The 23,070-nt window shown below is 37.5% G+C and overlaps 1 protein-coding gene and 1 long non-coding RNA gene across 3 annotated transcripts in view; one reads left to right on the forward strand and one right to left on the reverse strand.

Annotated features, from left to right (window-relative positions):
• The first annotated feature begins 277 nt into the window (after positions 1–277).
• Positions 278–12,126, forward strand: LOC127624118 (protein-L-isoaspartate(D-aspartate) O-methyltransferase-like). 2 transcript variants are annotated; one of them, XM_052098788.1, is made up of 8 exons: positions 278–544; positions 3,321–3,425; positions 4,530–4,561; positions 4,645–4,749; positions 5,241–5,361; positions 7,806–7,891; positions 8,289–8,510; positions 10,100–12,126. In XM_052098788.1, the coding sequence occupies exons 1-7, from the start codon at positions 379–381 to the stop codon at positions 8,466–8,468; spliced, it is 795 nt and encodes a 264-aa protein (XP_051954748.1). In that variant the 5' UTR covers positions 278–378; the 3' UTR covers positions 8,469–8,510; positions 10,100–12,126. The 2 variants fall into 2 exon arrangements, with proteins under 2 accessions (XP_051954748.1, XP_051954747.1); XM_052098787.1 differs by having other exon boundaries at positions 280–544; positions 8,289–8,458; positions 10,100–12,125.
• A 6,755-nt stretch (positions 12,127–18,881) lies between these two features.
• The window catches only part of LOC127624119 (uncharacterized), a 6,335-nt gene continuing 2,146 nt past the window's right edge, over positions 18,882–23,070 (reverse strand). The window contains exons 2-3 of the long non-coding RNA XR_007968119.1: positions 19,552–23,070; positions 18,882–19,215 (exon numbers count right to left, since the gene is read on the reverse strand). The exon at positions 19,552–23,070 is cut by the window's right edge and continues 446 nt beyond it. This is a non-coding gene — a long non-coding RNA (uncharacterized LOC127624119). The remainder of the gene's footprint in view (positions 19,216–19,551) is intronic.

Below are 23,070 nucleotides of genomic sequence, written 5' to 3' on the forward strand. Positions count from 1 at the left end.
ACCTTGATTATCAACTCGATAAAAATTTAAGTCACTTTGATTATCAACTCGATAAATATTTAAGTCACCTTGATTATCAATTCGATAAAAATTTAAGTCACCTTGATTATCAACTCGATAAAAATTTAAGTCACCTTGATGATCACACCGATAAACTTTTTCATGACCTTGATTATCACACCGATAAACATTTACGTCACCTTGATTATCACCCCGATAATCCCTTACGTCACACTGTAATGCGCTCGTGCTCTTCTTCTACTGGCGGCGCGCTGCTACTTAGAGCGCTGAGAAATTCCTTAACTCCCAAACAACCGAAACGATAAACAAATATGATCATATGGGAAAACACTGCACAGAATAAATGATTACAGGGTGATGTCTGGTGACGTATCGGCGCTGGAAGTGGTAACGGTGGTCGGAAGGGCGGTGTGCGCAGGCGCGGCGCTGACAGCCGCACTCTACCTGATCCGCAGAGTGTGTTTAATAATGGCGTGGAAATCCGGAGGAGCAAGTCAGGCAGAGCTCGTCAACAACCTCCGCAGTGAGTTTCATCAGCTCTGCATGTTTACAAGAGCAAAACACGCTTATTGACAGTAGTGCTGAGTAACGGGTGTGTGTTATGCGTGTGTGAGGTAAAGTGCGCGTGTGTACTAGCATTGCGTTACAACTGAAGGAAACTGTGCTCATGCGTATTATAACGGCGCGATTTTATGTCACTTTTGTTCACGCGTGTGTTATGAATTTCACACAGACACATAATTACTGCTGGGGTTTGGTTAAAACTTTATAATGCGCCCCAATGCTCCTCATTTATTGTTAGCTAGCTGCTAGCAGAACAGTATGCGATTATCACTCATCAACCCATGTAAATAATCTGCTCTCTTTACGTGTTTAAATAGTTAAATATGTATTTTTTTTTCTTTTCCTGTTTTATATTGTTGTGACTGGTGTTGTATTATATTGTGGGTGTTATTTTAGTATTAACTACACTAATAGCGCCATTTAGCGTAAAATCGGTTCAAGTTTCCTGAAACGCCAGATAATATTATTATAATTGTTGAAATATGTGGTGATTATATGATAATCGTATGTTCAGTTTGTACTTGGAGTTTAGTGGGCGTGACGTCCCGCATGGTGTTATGACGTCACTCAATGTTGTGCGCTTCTGCAGTTTAGGACTTTTAGGACCTTGATATTAATACTATATTTATTCAGACTCAGATTGACTTTGATTTCTATTAAAATATTTCCATTGAAATGATCAGAATGTGATTTTAACCAATTAGTATTTGCTTCTCTCTTTTTTTTACATTACAGAATTGTATCTATTTGTGCAAGTTTTACGCAACTTTCACAGCAGTGTTTACAAAAAGTAACTAATGCACATTTATTGTGGTACAGGTGTCACCATTGGACATATGTTGTATTGAACATGTATTGCATCGCTCTGCATCCATATCATATGGTAAGGCCAGCACCACTTGTCATTAAGTGAAATTGCGCAGAACCCTTTTGCACAGGTGTATATTTTGCTGCACTTGTGGAGGCTGTCTGTGGTGCATATGGAAAAATATGAGCATTTTTAACTAATCCAATTGTTGACCATTGCCTACGGAGACTAATAATAATCTTCTGGCATGTAACCCATCCTCCTGAACTCTTGGCTTCAACTCTTGGGTTCAGTGATCTATATTTAGTGGTGCTTACCTTAGCAATCACTATTACTGTTGCTCATACGTAGGGTCAGGGGTTTAAGTAAACCCCTGACCCCAAGTATTAAACTCTTCACATCATTTATGCTACAGACATGTATACTGGCTTTACATGATTCTTCCAAAGCAATATGTCTTTTGGCTTTCCTCTTGTGGACCATGCAACAGAAAAAAAAAATATCTAACAGACTTACACTGAAGGAGGTACTCAAGCAATATCTAGAGACCAGAATGTCTTTGAGACTTAAGTGAGTGGCTTTTTTGGCTTGGGCCAGTGAGTAATCACCTAGCAACCACCCAGGAAAACCTAGCAATGGCATAACAACATGCTAAAACATTTTAGCAACCACAAAGCGTTCTGCTTTTTCTTTGACCTGAGCTCTTCCCTTTGCCTGGAGTTCACAAGCCTTGACTTTTCTTCTGGAAAGCTTACTTTCCAAGTGACGTGGCCCAGGTGAAATCTATGCAAATGCATGTTTCTTGCGACCCCTTGCATTTTCATTATTAATTAGTTGAAAAGGCTTTCAGGTACCAAGGCAACTGTAGTATTCAGCTCCATTTAACATGTTTTACTATGTTTAATCCATTCTGTAAAATTCCACAGATTTCTGTGAGAAAATGGGAAAAAGACTCATCAGTTTCTGCCTATATTTCACAGGTTCCCCCCAAATCAGCATCCATCAGTGTGTTTAATGATCTGTTCTCTGTGCGTGATAGTGTCTTGGCCCTCAATGCCACTATTGATTTACAGCATTCACATGCCTGCTGTAAATAACCAGGTCAAATGTTTAGGATTGTGTTTCACAGAGCTACAGAGCCTTTAAAAAGAATTCAGTTTTTCATATCAAAAGAATAAAAAAAAATCTGGAGGATAGGAAAACATTGGAGGGGATAATGTAAAAAAGAAAACATTGCCCTTGATGCACCCTTATTATGTCTGAGTTAGTGAAGGTGGGTGCAAAGTAAAAGTTTAGAAAGAAATGTGTATAGCCTTCAGTCTGCGAGTAATCATCTGTGTCAAAGTGTAAATGCGTAGTATTTACTATGCATGTGTAGCATGTTAGTTTTGTATACCGGTGTAACATTGCTGGCATGCTGCAAAGTTTTTGTTGCTCCGGCACTTCCATTATTTAGTGCAGGAACGTGCCGTAGACATGCAGACTGAAGTACTGTACAGTAAACGTCTACATGAACAATCTTGCATGTCTCTTTAGTTGATCTCTGCATCCTCCATGGTAATACAAAACAATAGCCGATCGTTCAGCTGGTTACATTTTTAGATATGACACAGCTGATATTTAGAGAACATGATTAATTGTGTACATTGTTTAATTCGGACATTACTTCAACCTGTCGTACTTACTCATATGAAGAAGTTGAGACTTCACAGAGGCCAAACTTTACTAAATTAAATGACAAAAAAGAAGTGTAAAGATGCGCCCGGACAAGTTTCAGATTAAAGGGATAGTTGTTCCCATGTTCCAAAATGTTGTCATGCAGAGGCAAAACTGTCTGATATTGGAATAACTTGTACATTACACTTACAATGAACATATATTATTACACCGGTATAAACCTATCGATTTGTATGTGTTTTTTGTCCAGAGAATGGGATCATTAAATCGGACCGTGTGTATGAAGTTATGTTGGCTACAGATCGTGCCCATTTCTCCAGATGTAATCCATATATGGACTCGCCACAATCTATAGGTATGTGTCACAATCCAAAGTAATTTCATTCTCACAATATCATCTATACTACTTTCTACCGTGTGTTTTATATTAGAGGCAGACCGATATATCGGTTTTACCAATTAATTAGTGCTGAAAGTTGCTTTTTGGAACTATCAATATCGGCAAAATCTATGGTGATAGTTGTCGATCGTTTTTTCGTAATTTCGGCTAGTTTATACTTAAAAGTCTCGCGTTATGCACCAAATCTTTTTATTTATTAATTTCTTTGTTATTTTGGGATTTTTGTTGTAAAATAAACTACAGCTTGGATTTTAGTACTCTTTGTCTGTGCCCGTCATTGTACAGAAAGAAATCATTTTTCTTTTTTGGCGAAATCCACTGCCGGTCGACTTCTGTTTTATTGGAAGTCTGTTGGTTTATAGATGTCCCAGTGCAAAGCTGACTAAGTTATGTACACCGGACATGTGACTGTGACTTGTGATTGACTGTAACGAATTGAGGTTGAAGTGGGAAATTTAAAGTTGGGTATACTTTCCTCCGACTTCACCCCCCCCCCCACCAAAAAAAAAAAATGAATGAACTAATTACTCAATAAATATTGAAATTATGGCATTTTAGATTCATGATCATTTATGTTTGCCTTTCACTAGTAAAAATGAAAAAATTCTGGGACCTCTGGTTGCCTTGACATGGAATGACCCTATTGGGAATTGTGTGTTTGTGCAAAAGGTCAAGGTCAAGTTTATTTATATAGCACCTTAAAAGCACCATGAGTGCTAACCAAGGTGCTGTACAACAGTCATAAAATAACACATCCCCCTACAATAAACCCATTAAATGAAATAAGAAAATAAAAGCAGAATCACTCATACAATGTCCATATTTAGACAAATGGATTCACGTTGAAAATAAAGAATTTAGTTTTACACTTGCTCAAGCCTAGCATCGCGCTTACGGCTCAATTGTTTATTATTAGTGTACTTTTTTAGGTGACGTGTAGCTTTGATGCTTCCGGTGTATATGGTGTTAGTCTGGTGATGCTCTTGATGTAGGCCTATCATGTCTTTGGCGATGGTTTCTTTTTTTAATTGTCTTTTTTCGTTTATTAATTTCGTACAGGTTACCAAGCAACAATCAGTGCACCACATATGGTAAGTTAAAAGAGCATTTCTTGCAGTTAGCAGCATTTGTAATGGCAGATGTTGATATGTTGAACCGTGCTGGTGTGCTGCAGCACGCATATGCGCTGGAGCTTCTCCATGATCACCTCTACGAGGGAGCAAAGGCTCTAGATGTGGGATCAGGCTCAGGAATCCTATCTGTCTGCTTCGCCAGAATGGTACATTACATTTACATATCGCAAACACAGACTTTCACATTTCTGTAGTATTACATGCAAATGAATAATTAAATGCAAACACGGTCATCACACATTTTAATTTAGTGTAAATGTGTTTGTAGAGGACCAAACGAAATAAACAATGTTATGTTTTTACATTTAAAAAAAAATATTAGTCCTGAATTAATTCATTTTTAGATGAATTTACTCGTTTATTATGGTTTTATTTATTACATCTATTTGTTCTTGTATTTATATATTTCTTGTTTATGGGAAGTAGACAAAGATCTTAATGTTGATCAATAAACAGTTTCAGTGACAGGTTATGCATTACGGTAAATACTCATTTATTTTAGTATATTTATTTTTCATTAATTAATACATTCATTTTGGTTTTGTGTGACCGCAGCACTCAGTATTGTTTTAGTTGTATTATTATAGTGTGTGTGTGTGTGTGTGTGTGTGTGTGTGTGTGTTTGTGTGTGTTGCAGGTTGGTCTGAGAGGGAAGGTGATTGGCATTGATCATATAAAGGAACTAGTGGAAGAATCCATAACTAATGTAAAGAAAGACGACCCTAGTTTAATCTCTTCAGGGAGGATCAAACTCATCGGTTGGTTTGGTTGTACTTGCCCACCTCTTGTCTCTGACAAAATTTTTTGTGTATTTTAAATTGTGTTTCATGATATATCAGTTTATTAGGGATGCACAGATATTGCTATTCTGGCTCATAGGATTAGCTGATAATCTTTTCATGTGATATTTGAAGACCAAGATAATAAGCAAAATTACAAATCTATACATTTTGTCTTTTAATTTTTTTTTATAAATAAAACAATATAAATAACAAATAAATAAAACTATCAAGAATTTTTGCTATATACTACTATTGAAATCAGGCATAAAATGAATTACTGGCACTTTCTCATATGCACTTAGTGGTAGTGATTTTGAAGAACCCCTTGCTCTAAGTATTATACTTGGGCATAGGCCTGTTGTTTTAATTAAATAATCATCTGATCATGGTTCATTTTATTCACAAGCGGATGTCAACTGGATCAGTTCCTGTCCGGGAGAACGTGTGAAGCGCTTCTCAAGTGTTCTGATGAAAATATACATCAACAAATATAAACTTTCATAGTGAAGACAAAGCGCTTTTTCTGTGGTGTGATGAAATGATTAAACGAAATATCAAAGGTTTTGCTTCAGACAAGTAAGGACTTGTGGGTTTAATCAAAGATCATTAAAATAATGTGTGAAAGTGAAGATATTAGGACAGAAATTTTTTACTATTGCATAATATGATATATAACATAAATATAATAATATATATATATATTTTTGTGTGTGTAAATGTACAATTGACCAAAAAGAGACATTTGAAATATTTTTATATTTAAAACATTATTTTTCACGTCATTCATACGTTTTTAAATCCTTAAAAGGAAATCATATTACCCTTTTATTATTTGAAGTTAAATATGGTAAAATGACTCCTTAAGAAATATGACAATTAATCGTGAAAGCCCAAGAAGGGACAATTAATCGTCATCCAGATTTAATTATTGTGACAGCCATCCTTTAGCCAGTAACTTATCCTTCACAGTTTGTGTTATGGACATAAAGGGTACCTCAATTCATGCAACTTATTAAGGAGATGTGTGTGATTTAAAAAAATAATAATAATAATTTCACTCTTAAGGAATCAGACTTACTTTTTGTTCATTGGCGGATGATAAAATGGTTGAAATATCTCATAGATTTAATTTGGAGGGAAATGAGCCATAAATAGAGTCCACCATTTACTCACTCTCATGTTGCCTTCAAACCTGTATGACTTTTTTCTTCTGTGGAACACAAAAATATATATATTTTGAAAGATGTTTCACTTGTTTTTGTCAATAAATCAAAGTCACTGACTTTCATTGTTTGGACAAAAAATCATAGACATTTTTCAAACTAAATTTGTTGTGTTCCACAGAAGGAAGAAATACAGTACAGTAGTATAAACAGTATTTTTATTGAATTTAAGGATGTTTTGCAATTAAAATAAAGCAAAGAATTTTCTAAACTTGAGGATCCAGACTGATGTCTCTGGTCTAAGATAACAGCAGGTGGCTTTAATGAATCATTTTGGCTGTTAAAAGGAAGAGGAAGAAGGCCAATCCACATACATTGGAGATTAGTTTGATCATATTTTTAATTAAGGCCATGGAACAGGAGTTTCAAAACTATCCACAAATGCAAAGGCACATTTATGGGCATCCTCGAGGCAGAATAGCCATGAAAAAAGCATTTATGTGTGCATTCATGGACTGGACTGCGAGCAAATAAATCATTGTATAGCTTATATTTGTGAATTCCAAATTGTGGATTGTTGTGTGTATTTGTGAGATGTCTTGACACTCAATCTTCATTTTCATGAGATACTTAATATCAACAGTTACTAATTTCTGCATTTCTACAATTTATGTTTAATGTATTTTTTGACAATGAACTCATTTCTTTTAATACATTTGACCATATTTAAATCCATTCTGAAATTTTAAAGAATAAAACATTAATAGAGTAAAATCTGTGTGCTTTTAAAAGTAACTCACAATACCTTCATGATGCATTCACGTTATGTCAGAATTACAGTAATTACAATTTGTAAGCCCATAATTCAATGAAAGCACTTGAAAGTCGCAGGGTCATGTAAAAAGAACCAAAATGACCTCAACAATTAAAAGTAGTTTACACATATTTCAGTTTGATATGCCATTTTATTTTGCCGTTGTTAACTGAAGCACTTTTTTGGTTCTTAAATATTTCACAACTACATATAGTGGTTAATTTATTAAATGTATGTATTTATAAATATTTAGTTTTTATCAACATCAAAGCCATTTTGGCATTATGAGTGTTGTCATAGAAACGGGTAACTTGGAAATCCCAGGACGTGATCCGCTCCGAGTATAATGCTCGTAAATCCTGACACAACATGAACGCACCATTAATAATAAAGACAGAGTAGTGAAATGGGCTCAGGCGTATTATAATGTTGTGTGCTTCCAGTTGGAGATGGAAGAATGGGCCATACAGAGGAAGCGCCCTTTGACGCCATACATGTCGGCGCTGCAGCTCCCACCGTGCCACAAGCAGTACGTTTCCCTTAAAACACATGTACAGATTGGTGACTTGCTGGATAAGATGTGTCCTTTAAAGAATATTACAGGATCAATACCATATATTTCTTCACAATTATGAAGTTTTATTAACAGCATTTGTGGCATAATGTTGATTACCACATGCTCATAAATAATTTGACTTGTGCCTCTGTTTTAAGAGTAAAAAATTAAATGGGGTAACAATAAGGCACATACAATGGAATTAATTCATAAGTGCTATTCATTTCTTTAAGGGTAAATGTTTTAATGAGGACAAAAATAGCAGAGTGCACCATTTAAGCTATAATAAATACAACAGTGTTCTTTTGTGAGGTCTTTTTGTGTTTAAACCAGTGCTTTGCCATATTGTATGTGTGTGTTTGTTTTATAGTTGTTGGACCAGCTGAAGCCGGGTGGGCGTCTGATTCTGCCAGTCGGGCCAGCAGGAGGAAACCAGATGTTGGAGCAGTATGACAAACTGGAGGATGGCAGCACCAAAATGAAGCCACTGATGGGCGTGATTTATGTGCCTTTAACAGACAAAGACAAGCAGTGGTCCAGGTGGAAGTGACTTCCTATCTGTCCTCTGTCTCCTCTTTCTTCTAGGGCACAGGTGAAGCGGTGTGGTCTGCAGCAGACAGAGGCTGTGTTTGCCGATTGTCATCTTTTTGCTGCTCCATGCCATGATAAACAGCTGCATATATTTGCGACTTAACCCACCAGCATGCCTGATTTGACTAAAACCATATGTTTTGGTTTAGAAATTGCTAGTTTGCACTACTGCTGGAATGGGCATGAATTTGCTGTTTTTTCATAATCTGAACAATGACATGTGAAAGCATGAACAACTCATGAAAACCTGTTTACACATGACATTATTGCTCTGTTTACACTGGCTGTCTAAATGAGATTTTAAGACATGTATGACTTTGATGTGTTTTGCTGTTTGTAGTCAGAATAGCAAATAAGCCACAAGAAATCTTCATTTATTTATTTATTTACACACAAAAAAAAAGTTTCAATCCGCATTTGTATGTGGTTTGAAATTTTGTGTAAAGGTTCTGGGTTCTGTCCACGAGTAAAATCATCTCGCTTTTAAAACGAGTGGGGGGGGGTTCAGAGTTTTTTTCTTTACAAGGTACTTTATGCAACCAGTTAAAATGTACTGTCATCATAATTACTGGTGCTCTGTCACATGCAACTCCTCACATCCCCATAAAACGATGTTTCAACAAACCCTTAGTAAAAACATTCAGTTAGAGAACTAAAGCTCATAGGGTTGCAAAACTTCAGAAATATATTTGATCGACAGCTCTAAAAGGGATAGTCAAATCAAATCACTTTATTGTCACTCAACCATAAACGCAACTGCAACAGTGGGTGAAAGTCTTGCGTGCAGATCCGAGCAACATAGAGACATATACAATTACAATAAACATCAGAACATCAGAGATTTGTGTCACTTTCTTTCTTGTGCAGAACACAAATGAAGATTTTTAGAAGAATATTTCAGCTTTCAAGTGAATGGGTGCCAAATCTTTCATCTTTAAAGCTCCAAAAAACACAAAGGAAGCATAAAAGAAAATTCATAAGACTCCAATGTTTTAATCAATGCTGATTACTCCCAAAAATCAACTTATTTAGAAAATCCGACAAAGCAAGAAATTTGCATTTACGTGACATTTGAAATAACTGCGTTATTCTTTACTTTTGATGTCAAACCTTAAAGAGTCATTCATTCAACATGCCATGCAAAATTGGCGCAATGGGCAAAAATCTACCTGTGCCATGATTGGATCACTTCAGAAGACATGAATTAAACCACTGGAGTTTTATGGATTACTTTTATGCTGTCTTTATGTGCTTTATGGAGCTATAAAGTTCTGGTCACCATTCATTTGCATTATATGGACCTACAGATCTGAAATATTCTTCTAAAAATCTTCATTTGTGTTCTGCAGAAGAAAGTAAGTCACACACATCTGGGATGACATGAGGGTGAGTAAATGATGAATTTTCATTTTTGGCTGAACTATTCCTTTAAGACCAAAAGATATTACATTAAGGACCAAAATGACACAAAGTTACATGTATGCTAGTTTAGTAGCAGTGATTACATGTGTTGCTTCAAAATCTTATGTGTTATGCATTGCATGAATTCAGATTAATATCTCTGTTGTTTTTTGTTGTTGTTTTTTACAGGGATGAACTTTGAAAGGATGATCTGGCAATACTCATCACACCCCACATCGATACACACACATCCACATCCATCTGGACTTCACCCAGGAGAGAGTCTGTATAAATGCTCTATTTCCATACCTGTGACAGTCTGACTGTTGTGAAAGGTGGATGTAGAGAGCAGATTATTTTATTTAAAAAGGGATAACGTGGAATAGGGCTTTGTGTTGATATTTTCATGCCGGCATTTTGAGGATTGTGTGAATGCAGTGTGATTTAATTTTTTTGTCTTTGACACGCAGGTGCACATTTGTTGTGATGACTTCAGTATTACATTCAATTGGATTGTTTTCTTCATGCATCTCTGCTTATTATAAACTGAATACTCGGGTTGGCTGTTGTGCTGAATCCAGCCTGTTATTAAAGCATAATTCACTGCTACTGTACACAATGTGTAGGACTCTCTTTGCTCTACATATCAACGTTAACAGTAATGGCTTGTGTTTTCAGCAAAAGCATGTGCTGCCCAGGCAGATAAACCACGTGTGACACAACTTTACATTTGATCATTTCAGATGAGAGTTCTAAAGCAATAAGCCACGAGAGGCCATGCGTTACAGTTGATTTATCATGGCAATGCTCTTAAGCACAGTGAGAAGTCACTCAGGGTCAGTGTTGGGGAAGTTATAAAAAAAACAAAAAAAAGGCCACTACAAATAGCTCTGTAAAACTGTAATCAGATTACTTTACCATTACTTCAGCAAAAAATGTAATCACATCACTCATTACTTTAAAGTTACTTTCTGAAACATTTTTCACAGAAAATAGTTTTTCCGCTCAACGATGTGAAATCTATCTATAGTTCCTACTTATTCATTGTCACACGCTCGGCACCACATTTCTCCTTTGTTTGTGGCCACACGTCTTCTGACAGAACCGCATGAACAAAATTCATAAATGTATTCTACATAATATTCTATTAATGTGTAACCTAAGGAATGTACGTTCAATTAAGGAACTTCATTGAAAGTCATTGAACGTAATTTGATAAATGTGTTACACTACGTGTTGACTGTAAAAGTAATTTGCTTACAGTCACTAATTACTTTAATCAGATTACACCCAACACTGATCATGGTCAAATCGCACAGCCTCGAATGGCTTAGAAAGGGATAATGCAGTCAGCTGGTAGTGTCAAATAAATGTTTATTTATTACAGCAATATGATAAGTTGCATTTACTAATATAAATAATTGGAATAAACTAATCTTGCACCAAGAAACATTAGCCTAACTGTTGGCTGTTTGGAGCTGCCATGTGACAGCAGTTTGGTGCATTACTAAACAATGCAATTAATCAGAATTCAACCGTATCCCTGAACGCAGCTCATCCAATCAAGAGTTCAGAAATGTCCGCTTGAACAATTTGAAATCTAAGAACACTGTAAAACACCAGTAAAGCAGAGCTGGGTCTACATTTGGAGAACAAGTTTTGCAATAGTTCACATGTCTGATCTGATGAAGCTGTAAAGCGGTGTTCATCTCCCACTCACACGTGCTGCAGATATCTCACGTTCAGATCCGCACCAGGACTCTGGACTCTATGCTCATTTCGATTGTCACTGGTTTTCAAGGATAATTCTCTGTGAATGTTTGTGTTAGCTGCCCACACAAACATGCTTTGAATGAATAAACTCGATGCTTAACAATGAACTTTTTTCATTTGTCGTTTGTCACATAATCTGAGAACTGATGATCACTTATCTGTTTATGAACAGAAGGTATCCTACCACTTATATGTAAAAGATTGTTTGCTGAGCATTTTTCATTCAATGTATAAACGTTTGTTTGTAATTTTACAATTATTGTGGTAGCACTTTATTTTACAGTAACGTTCTATATTTATGTACTATATAATTACAAGAACTACAGTAATTACTAGGTCCTAACCTTAACCTATATAACGTACATGTAGTTCCCTAACATCACTCAGAACTGTCTTCAGTAAGTGCACCTACTGTCAAATAAAGTGCAACCATTATTGCCTTTAACACCAGACTCAAGTTCTTTCATTTGTTATCTTTCTGATAAAAATGTTTTTTTAGACATGGTCAATGATACCATTTTTTTATTTAATTTTATGAGATGTATCACAGTTAAAACATGATATTGTTTTAAGTGCCTGAGAACAGGGATTATCAAACTGGGATTCGAGGACCCCCAGGGGCCCGCTAGGGGTAGGAACATTTCAGAGGAATTTGTTTTTTCCAATATATATATTTTTTAATACCAATAGAAATGAATTTTTTGCAAACGTGTTGTCTTTATAATCACATGAACTATTTTTCGAACATATAAATGGGCCTTCATACATGAAAATATATAGCTATTTTTGGAAGGGGGTCCCTTGCAAGGAAATCATCATATTTGGAGTCCTTTGCATCAAAATGTTTGAGGAATGTGAATATGGGAATCACATGGTACTACTATTGTAATGCCACACCACTTTTTATTATTAATAATAATAACTTCTTTACATAGCACCTTTCAGCAATCCAGCACAAAGTATAAAACACATTTAGTGAAACAAGCACAAAGTGCTTCACAAAACATAAAATGAAAGCACAAGAGGGGTCTGTGTATATCAGCGAGTATTGACGCTGACTATCACCACCTGGAGTCATGAGTTTGCATCCACGGCGTGCTGAGTGACTCCAGTCAGGTCTCCTAAGCAACCAAATTGGGCCGGTTGCTAGGGAGGGTAGAGTCACATGGGGTAACCTCCTCGTGGTGGTGATTAGTGGTTCTCTCAATGGGGCGTGTGGTGAGTTGTGTGTGGATCGTGGAGAGTAGCATGAGTCTCCACATGCTGTGAGTCTCCGCGGTGTCATGCACAACGAGTCGTGATCAGATGCACAAATTGACGGTCTCAGAAGCGGAGGCAAGTGAGACTTGTCCTCCGCCACCTGGATTGAGGTGAGTAACCGTGCCACCACGATGACCTACAAATTGGGGAGAAAAAAAAATATTGCATGCATGTGTATACTGATGTGTGTATATACACACATCAGTATACACATGCATGCACACGACACACACACACACACACACAACGAAGAAAAAGCACATTTATACAAATTAGACTTAAAAACAGATCCAGCAGATCTAATATGGGGCAGTGTCTCAGATGGTAGAGTGGGTCGGCTGCTAATTGCAGGGTTGACTGTTCGATTCTAGGCCCACACAACTCCTCATGCCGAAGTGTCCTTGGGCAAAACACTATCAGAGAGCCAAGGCAGAAGGCACAAATCCAAATGTGGTAAATTTCCAAATCAACATGTGCTCACAACCTAACTTTAACATCAGGCAGGATCACAGGTGAGTCACGTGCATGAACAGAGGAGTTGGTGCGTATATCTACAAAGTTTTTTCAGAGTTTACAAAGTCACATTTCCTGAGCATTCAGAGAGGCATGTAGATTTCACAAAGTCAATTATTTTGTGTGTCTGGAGCAGATCATAGACAAAAAGGAGAGATAAGCACAGGTGAGAAGAAACGCAGAGTCACTTGTTATGTACAGTCCATCCGGAAAGTATTCCCAGCGCTTCCCTTTTTCCACATTTGTTATGTTACAGCCTTATTCCAAAATTGATGAAATTAATTATTTTCCTTAAAAAAAAAAATAAAAAAAAATCATATGTTATATAAGTATTCACACCCTTTGCTCAAAACTTTGTTGAAGCATCTTTGGCATCAATTACAGCCTCAAGTCTTTTTGTGTATGATGCTACAAGCTTGGCACACCTGTTTTTGGGCAGTTTCTCCCATTCTTCTTTGCAGGACCTCTCAAGCTCCATCAGGTTGGATGGGGAGCATCGGTGCACAGCCATTTTCAGATCTCTCCAGAGATGTTCAATCGGGTTCAAGTCTGGACTCTGGCTGGGCCACTCAAGGACATTCACAGAGTTGTCCCATAGCCAATCCATTGTTATATTGGCTGTGTGCTTAGGGTCATTGTCCTGTTGGAAGATGAACCTTCGCCCCAGTCTGAGGTCCAGAGCACTCTGGAGCAGGTTTTCATCAAGGATGTCTCTGTACATTGCTGCATTCATCTTTCCCTCGATCCTGACTAGTCTCCCAGTTCCTGCCGCTGAAAAAAATCCCAACAGCATGATGCTGCCACCACCATGCTTCAGTGTAGGGATGGTATTGGCCAGGTGATGAGCGGTGCCTGGTTTCCTCCAAACATGATGCTTGCCATTCAGGCCAAAGAGTTCAATCTTTGTTTCATCAGACCAGAGAATTTTGTTTCTCATGGACTGAGAGTCCTTCAGGTGACTTTTGGCAAACTCCAGGCAGGCTGTCATGTGCCTTTTACTGAGGAGTGGCTTCCGTCTGGCCACTCTACCATACAGGCCTGATTGGTGGAGTACTGCAGAGATGGTTGTTCTTCTGGAAGGTTCTCCTCTCTCTCCACAGAGAAATGCTGGGGCTCTGTCAGAGTGAGAATTGTATTCTTGGTCACCACCCTGACTAAGGCCCTTCTCCCCCGATCGCTCAGTTTGGCCAGGCGGCCAGCTCTAGGAAGAGTCCTGGTGGTTCCAAACTTCTTCCATTTATGGATGATGGAGGCCACTGTGTTCACTGTGACCTTCAATGTTGCAAAAATATTTCTGTACCCTTCCCCAGATCAGTGCCTCAATACAATCCTGTCTCGGAGGTCTACAGACAATTCCTTGGACTTCATGGCTTGGTTTGGTTTGTGCTCTGACATTCACTGTTAACTGTGGGACCTTATATAGACTTGTGTGTTCCTTTCCAAATCATGTCCAATCAACTGAATTTACCACAGGTGGACTCCAACCAAGTTGTAGAAACATCTCAAGGATGATCAGTGGAAACAGGAAGCACCTGAGCTCAATTTTGAGTGTCATGGCAAAGGGTGTGAATACTTATGTACATGTGATTTTTATTTTTTTTTTTCATTTTGTATTTCAAGCAAACTTGAAATTTTTAGGAAAATAATGAATTTAATAAATTTTGGAATAAGGCTGTAACATAAAATGTGGAAAAAGTGATGCGCTGGGAATACTTTCCGGATGCTCTGTATATCCAGAACAGTTTGTAGAAAGACTGGTGAGATTAACATAGGTGAGTAGATATGCCGTAATCACAGAATTCACAGTCACTCCTCTTGTATCCACAAAACAGTTCGCTGACAAAGTAACAAATAGAGAAGCTGTTTTCTATGTGGCTGAGCAAGAGGGGAAGTTACCTTACACTAAGGCTAGATGCTGACAGAGTGTGAGAGTGAGGTTTAAGTCTTCATGAGGTGATAATCTGCAGGTGCGCGTGATTAAAACTCTGATGGTGAGGGAGAGATTGGTGTGCTAATAACAGTGTCAAACCATGTAATGCTTTAATTGTAATTAATAAAATCTTCAAATCAACAATACAATTAACCAATGGTAAATAAATGGTAACAATGCAAAAAAGCTAAAAATGAAGTAATATGATTAAAAGACCATGTCAAAAGTTTAGCTTATTACTATAAACATGGCGGGACTAAATAAAAGCACGAGGAAGCTTCTCTAAAGCCATAAAACTCTGTTTTACAGAGACACTATTCTTTAATTCAGCTGTCTTGAACACTGCTGTGTTGTGTATCTCCCACCTCACCATACTTCAAAACCTGTCTCACCTTAGAAATGTTCCTTAACTGATAAAAGCAAGACTGAACTCACTGTATTATTGTGTTTTATTTGATTAATAATAAATCAGACGACACACAGGTGGTTACTCAACTGACATGCTTTTGTCCGGTCCCCCTTTTCACGTGACTCCTCTTACATACATCTTACGTATCACGTATTAAACTAGAATACATTACATCCCCTTTTTATTTTATTTTTTTTAAACAATTCAGGACCTTAACATTTGTCTAACAACAGTCAACAATGTAATCACCAAACATTAGATCTATTACTTAATTATATCATTTAGCATTTACTTTGAGGCCTTTAAATCAATAACTATTCTAGCACATGTTATAGTCTTTGAATCTTGATGGCATTTGAACTTCTCTTCCAAATCTTGTGGTGATAACTGTCTTTCAGGTGAACCATTTTGACGTGTGTGCTTCACCACAACAGGTAAGTCTGGATTCATTTCTTCCTGTAGCATTGCATTTGTGTTTGTCAGTTTGTTCATGTGTTGATGTAAACTCTTGTTCTTTTGTCTTTTGTCTTTAACAGATGCTTTCTGTTTCTTCTGTAAACCTTTCCATCAGGTGTGCGAAGAACATGTGATCTTGGCAACTCATGCTTCTTCAGAACTGTTGCAGGTTTCCAAATTTGTCCTTGCTGTATCCTCACTTTGTCCCCTGGGGATATGTCTGGCAATTGTTTGGTGTTTCTGTCATAATAACATTTCTGCTTTGACTGCCTGTTTTTGAGCTTTTTTTTTTTTATTTGTCCACTTCCTTTTGGAGTCAACAATGCAGTGGAAGTTGTCAGTTTTGTTTTCAACCTTCTCCCCATTCAAATTTGTGCCGGTGACATTCCAACACCATCTAGTGGAGTATTGTGATATTCCATCAATGCAACATATGGATCTCCATTCTCACATTGAGACTTTGTGAGCATTTTCTTGATGGTCTGGACTGTTCTTTCTGCTTGTCCATGAGACTGAGCATATCCCGAACTAGACGTGTTGCGCTCGAATTTCCAGTTTTCTGCAAAACATTTGAATTAGTGACTGGCATATCGTAGACCATTATCTGAGATTACCACAGCTGGTATACCATGTCTGGCAAGCAGTGATTTCAATGCAGTTATTACTCCTCTGCTCGTAGTGTCACTCAGCTTAGAAATTTTTGGAAATTTGGAGAATTTGTCTACACACAGCAAATATTCTGAACCAATCTGGTGAAACAAATCAGTACCGACCTTTGCCCATGGTCTTCCTGGCAATGTGTGAGGTATGAGTGGTTCTCTTGAGGGACTGTTTTGATGATTGTTACATATGGCACATTGAGACACTATTTTCTCAATTTGAGCTGACATTCCTGGCCAATAAATGACGTGTCTTGCTCTTTCCTTGCATTTCACCATGCCCAGATGCAGTGGCGGAACTACAGTTTTGGGGTGGCCACTGCTACTTTCTGGGGTCCACACACACACACACACACACACACACACACTCAATGTTGGTTTTCCATGTTTTATGGGGAATTTCCATAATGACTTTTATACTGTACAAACTGTATTTTCTATCCCCTAAACCTATTCATCACTTAAATATATAAATGTAAAAAAATGTGATATGTATGAGTTATAAGCTGTTTTTCTGGTATTGATAGTAATAACACACACACACACACACACACACACACACAGCACTTACTTCTGAAAAGTTGGGAATAAATTTGGCAAGATACAGCAACTACCCAGAAATCTTTGAAGAGCTTGTTTGTCTTCTGGTGGAGGTAATTGAACTGCAGCTCTCACCTTCTCTTCATCTGGTTTCAGCCCTTCTGCTGACAGAACATGACCGATATACTTGATCTGCAAAGTTCTGATCTGACATTTCTTTTTGTTCAGCTTGAGAGGTTGTACTCACTTGCCCTTTCAAGGAGTTTTATCAGTCTGGTGTCATGCTCTTTATTGTTTTGCCCCATACCAGCAGATCATCCCCAATGTTTATCACACCATCCAGATCTTCAATCATTTGTGCTACAGCTCTTTGGAATACTTTAGATGCTGACGATATTCCGAAAGGCAAGTGTAGGAATCTGCATCTTCTTATGGACGTGTTGAATGTACACAATTTGGAGCTTTCCTCGTCCAATTTTATCTGCCAGAACCCTTGGTTGGCATCAAGCACAGAGAATACTTTGGCGTTTGACAAGACTTCTTCTATCGTGAGCAGTGGGTAGTGCTCACGTTTAATTGCCTCGTTCAAATCCTGTGGGTCGAGACATATGCTAATTTTATCTGGCATGACAATTGTCACCATGCTACTCACCCACTCAGTTGGCTCTGTTTGTCTCGCAATAACATTTGAATCCTCCATCCTGTGCAGTTCTTCAGTTATTCTTTCTTTTAGTGCGACAGGAACGTTTCATGCAGCATGTACAACAGGCTTTACTGACGGATCCTCTTGACAGCGATGGTATCCAGGCATGCATCCTAGACCAGTGAACAGATCTTCAGACTGTTTCAGAATGTCATCATCAACAGACACTTCATGTATTCTATTTATCATTCCTAAAGCTTGACAAGTATCTCTTCCTAGTATTGCAGAAGCATCTCTTTCTATGATCTGGAACTGAGTTTTGTATTTTTGACCTTTGTACTCACATGTTAACTGTTTCTGCCCCAATGGCGACATCTGGTGTCCAGATAACGTAAGCAACTTGCAGGTGGATTTATTCAATAGTATCCAGCTGCAGACCCGCAGCACCACCAGTTTCAGAACGGCAGTTTCAGAACCCCAGCGCCAGAACCTGAAGTGAGGGGCGGAGCTTACGTTCGAAACCGAGTAGCGCCACCTAAAGTTTTGGAGAGTACTTTGCTTTTATTACAAATGAAACATCATACTTTATACGTATGTTATAATGATTCTTTAAGGTACTGTACAATAAGCATTTTAAAACATTGATCTTGTGTAATATAATTGTATATAGTTATCCGTTTCATTGTATTATGACAGTTACTTCCTGATCATGATGGTGAAAAAAAATGCTTGAAACTTATGGGCATTTTATATAAAATATACTTTATTTCACAAGAACATGTGCAGCATGCATTTTTCTTTATGTAAAATAAAACATGTCAAAAAACTAAAAAGAGAGAAAATTCAGCATAATTTTAAAAGAAACAATAAAAATATATACAACAAATGACCAATTCACCCCTAGGCCCATTAAATCATGACAATCCTGTATAAATTAAACTTAAAATGTATCAAATGAGGAATTCACTCTCAGGCCCATTTTGTCCTTACATTCTTGCTAAAATAACTCCATGTCATCCCTGAACACAAAATGAAATAGAAAGGGCTCTCTGGAAGCTTCTGACTGTTCCAGGAGATTGTTGCGGGCCTTTTCCTTGTGGTCTTCATTCATTCGAAATGTCTCTACAAGAGATGAAAGCACCACACAATAATCTCAACGTAAAAAAAACCCCTCAAACCCCTACAAACAATGCATATAACAGAGGAACGTGGAACAAACACTTTAACACCTTCACAAGATGTCTTCAAAACGTCACCGCAAGGCTCATTTACAACACGCAAAAATGTATCAAACCATTCGTAGAATTTTTTTTTTAATACAGTAAAGTATGACAACATATTCAAGCTTCATTAAGATGATAAAGTTATGCACAAATTAAATATTTAGCAGATAAACGCTGAACTTAATATATGCGATAATTTTTCACAACATGATGTCAAAAACGTTACACAACTCACCATGCTCTCCGCCATGCTTGTCTCATTGTCAATAACTCCGCCCCTCACTTCAGGTTCTGGCGCTGGGGTTCTGAAACTGGGGTTCTGAAACTGGTGGTGCTGCGGGTCTGCAGCTGGATATGTCTCGATTTATTCAGCTTCTCCGTTGTGCCCAACGAATTGAAAGTCTTTAATGAGAGAACATTCTGCTCCAGTGTCCATCTTCAATGTGACTTGCTTGCCTCTTATATTGATTATTTTTGACCATTTCTCCTTATCTTTTTCTATCTCTGTTGTGACAGCTTGTATACTTTTCACTTTATTTCTCTGCACTTCTACCATGCAAAGAACATATTTCATTTCTGCACATTTTTGCAAAATGATTCTTTTTATTGCACAGTCTGAACGTTTGTCCGTAGGCAGGACATTTTCTCTGCTCATGTTTAGAACCACATCTGCTGCATTTTGTGTTGTCACTCAAGTCATTGTGCATGTCTACTTCTTCGTTTAGCACTTTTACTTGGTTAGACGTGATTTCGTTAGCTCGACAAATGTCCACAGCTTTTGCTAATGTGAGGTCTGCCCCTCAAAGTAATCTGCTCTTACTGTGTCAATCTCTTATGCCACAAACTATTCTGTCTCTGATTAATGAATCATGCAGTTCTCCGAACTCACAGTCTTCTGCCTTGTTCTTTAGGTCTGTGACGTAGGCATCAATATTCTCTGACGGTCTTTGAGCCCTCGTGAAGGATACGTGATGGATGTAAGGTCGTTTTTTTCTCGGTTCACAATAGTCTTTGTACTTTTGTTTGAGAACGTCGATTTTGTCTCTCTCACCATCTTGAAATTCAAAAGTATTGCAAACTTGAATTGCCTCCTCACCCGCGACGTGTTGAAATGTGGCACACTGCTTTTTTTTACTTCTCCGCAATGCCGCTTGCCGTCAGGAACAGGTCGAGTTTTTGTATCCAAATCTTCCAGATGTCCTTGAAGACATAAGCTCGAGGGTGGTTGTAGCTGTGGCATTCTTCTTTCGAAGCAATTACAACCAAAACATACATAAATGTAGACAAGCCCTGATAAATAATAGATATGAAAACCAAGTTACTGACATAAATCACATCAGCAGATTAAAAATAAAATTACATGTTAAATATAAATAAAATTATGTATACAATATACAAATGTAAATAAACAAAAAACCCTTATATAAAATAGAACAAAAACACAAATGATATAGAGTAAATACAGACAGGATTACCTTTCATCTTGTCTGATCCCCTTTTATAGAATTTATCTGGAGCCTATATCCAGTCACACAATGTCATTGTCCCCTACTAATATCCCTCTCCCGCATGAAAATGACTAAATTACTCAGGATTCCCTTCATTTGCCAGTCGATATATCGTCCACATTATTTTGAAAGTGTCTTGTCTATCTTTAACCATATATGTTATTCTTTCCATTGTTAGACCAGAAGACATTTCTCTAAGCCACCGACCAATACTCGGCCTATTCACATCTTTCCAAGTGAGAGAAATCAACCGTTTGGCTTGTAGTAGGCACATATCCAAAAGTACTTTTATCTCTTTTTTTAAGTTAGGATCAGAAGGCTATAGCCCCAGGATGAATACGTTGGGATGGAGAGGCGGGTTAACCGACATTATTTGAAATATAATTTGTGCTACCTCTTTCCAGAAGTCTTTCATTTAATTACATTCCCACAAACAGTGAAACAGAGTCCCTTTGGAGTCATTACACTTGTAGCATAGATCTGGGTTTACCCTATTAAACTTATGTAACTTTGCTGGGGTAATATATGTTCTCATTAGCCAGTTATATTGTAGTAGCTTAAACCTGGTGTTCACAGTCTGTATCTGAGCCTTAATAAAAACTTCTGGTTTCCCACACCCAAAGCGAGTTAACACTTCAAAGAGGTAAGGCCACTCCACTCTGTCAAAGGCCTTCTCTGCATCCAGAGACAGGATTGCAGTGTCCGATGACCCCTTCCTAGAATGTAAAACATTAAGTACTCTCCTGACATTATGGAATCCCTGACACCCCTGTATAAAGCCGTTTTGATTTCCATTTTTGATTTTGTTGAGAGTGCATCTTGCAATTACAACTTCTGACACCATGTATTATTGTGATTTATTTTATTAATTATAAATCAGACGACACACAGGTGGTTACTGAACTTTCACCCCTTTTTACGTGACTACTCTTACGTACGTCTTACATATCAACTAAATTTGGCTAATTTGTATGATATTGTATGACTGCATTGTATGGATTTGTACGATTTTCACAACAGCCAATGGCGTCACTGGACATTGTTTCCATCTAATACGCGACAATTACTTGTTTCTGTCTCACACAACAGCTTCTTGTCATGTTTACACACTGTACTGATCTGTTAGGTTTAGATAAGGGTTTGGTTAAGGGCATAATATTAATAAGCATGTCCTTAATGCCTCGTGCACAGAACTCACGCTAACTTCCACATTAGACATCCGGGCATTTGCATGTGATGAAATCGTACAAATTTATATGAACGAAATCACACAAAATCATATCAAATAGCCAACTTGTAAAATATGCATGAATTTTCATGAGACTGGGTTGAAAATTTATATTTAAAAGTAGATGCCCAAATTTCTCACCACCTGCTGAATATTTGGGACCATTTTATTAAGTTCTGACTCAATCTGACTTTTTCTTTAAAACCATGACTGATTATTACAACCTATTGATCAGAATTTAACTGCAGAAAATGACACGCCATTCAATATTTTATATCTGTTATACACTTTTGAAGAACATTTAAACTATATAGATCATTGGGATTCAATGACAAGGATAACTGTAGATCATCTGCATAATAATGAAAATATATGTTGTATTTTTGAATCACAGAACCAAGATTGTAACATATATAGAGAAAACAATATTGGCCCTTACAGGGATCCTTGCGGAACACCACAATTTATTGTTGAAGAGGAGGACATCTCACCTCAAACTTCCTGTTCGACATACAGGAAACAAAACAGTCTAAAGACACCCCAGAAATGTCCACGCATCTGTTCAACGTGTCAATTAACACTGAATGATCAACTGTATCAAACGCTGCGGTTAAATCCCACAACACTGAACAGAACATTCTCCAGCATCCTCCGCTATCAATAAATCATTGGTCACCCTAACAAGGGCAGTTCTGTACTGTGATTTTCTCTAAAACCTGACTGAAATTTCTCAAGCATGTTGTTATCCTTCAAAACAATATTGTTAGGCCTTGTGCCAATACTGGGGCAAAGATCCCCATCAAGTAATGTATAAACGTGAACCTTTATTGCCTAGGGGGGTTACAGGACCATTGTGCCCTGAAAGATTGTTATTTGTATTCATTTATTTGCAAAATCATCAAGATTGTGTCTCTGCAGATCAAAAAGTACGTGTTTTCAAACCAGAATCGGCATTTTTCAACTGCTTTACACAATTTGCCACTACTTTCATTGGATAGCTGAAAAACACCCATCCCAG

This window comes from Xyrauchen texanus, chromosome 30 (assembly GCF_025860055.1).
Source record: "Xyrauchen texanus isolate HMW12.3.18 chromosome 30, RBS_HiC_50CHRs, whole genome shotgun sequence".
Lineage (NCBI taxonomy): Eukaryota > Metazoa > Chordata > Actinopteri > Cypriniformes > Catostomidae > Xyrauchen > Xyrauchen texanus.

Excerpts from the sequence above, each read along its gene's own strand:
- LOC127624118 (XM_052098787.1), top strand. The coding sequence starts at position 379 with ATGTCTGGTGACGTATCGGCGCTGGAAGTGGTAACGGTGGTCGGAAGG. Across the intron at positions 4,562-4,644 it reads CAATCAGTGCACCACATATG|CACGCATATGCGCTGGAGCT; the intron begins GTAAGTTAAAAG and ends GGTGTGCTGCAG. Across the intron at positions 7,892-8,288 it reads CTCCCACCGTGCCACAAGCA|TTGTTGGACCAGCTGAAGCC; the intron begins GTACGTTTCCCT and ends TTTGTTTTATAG.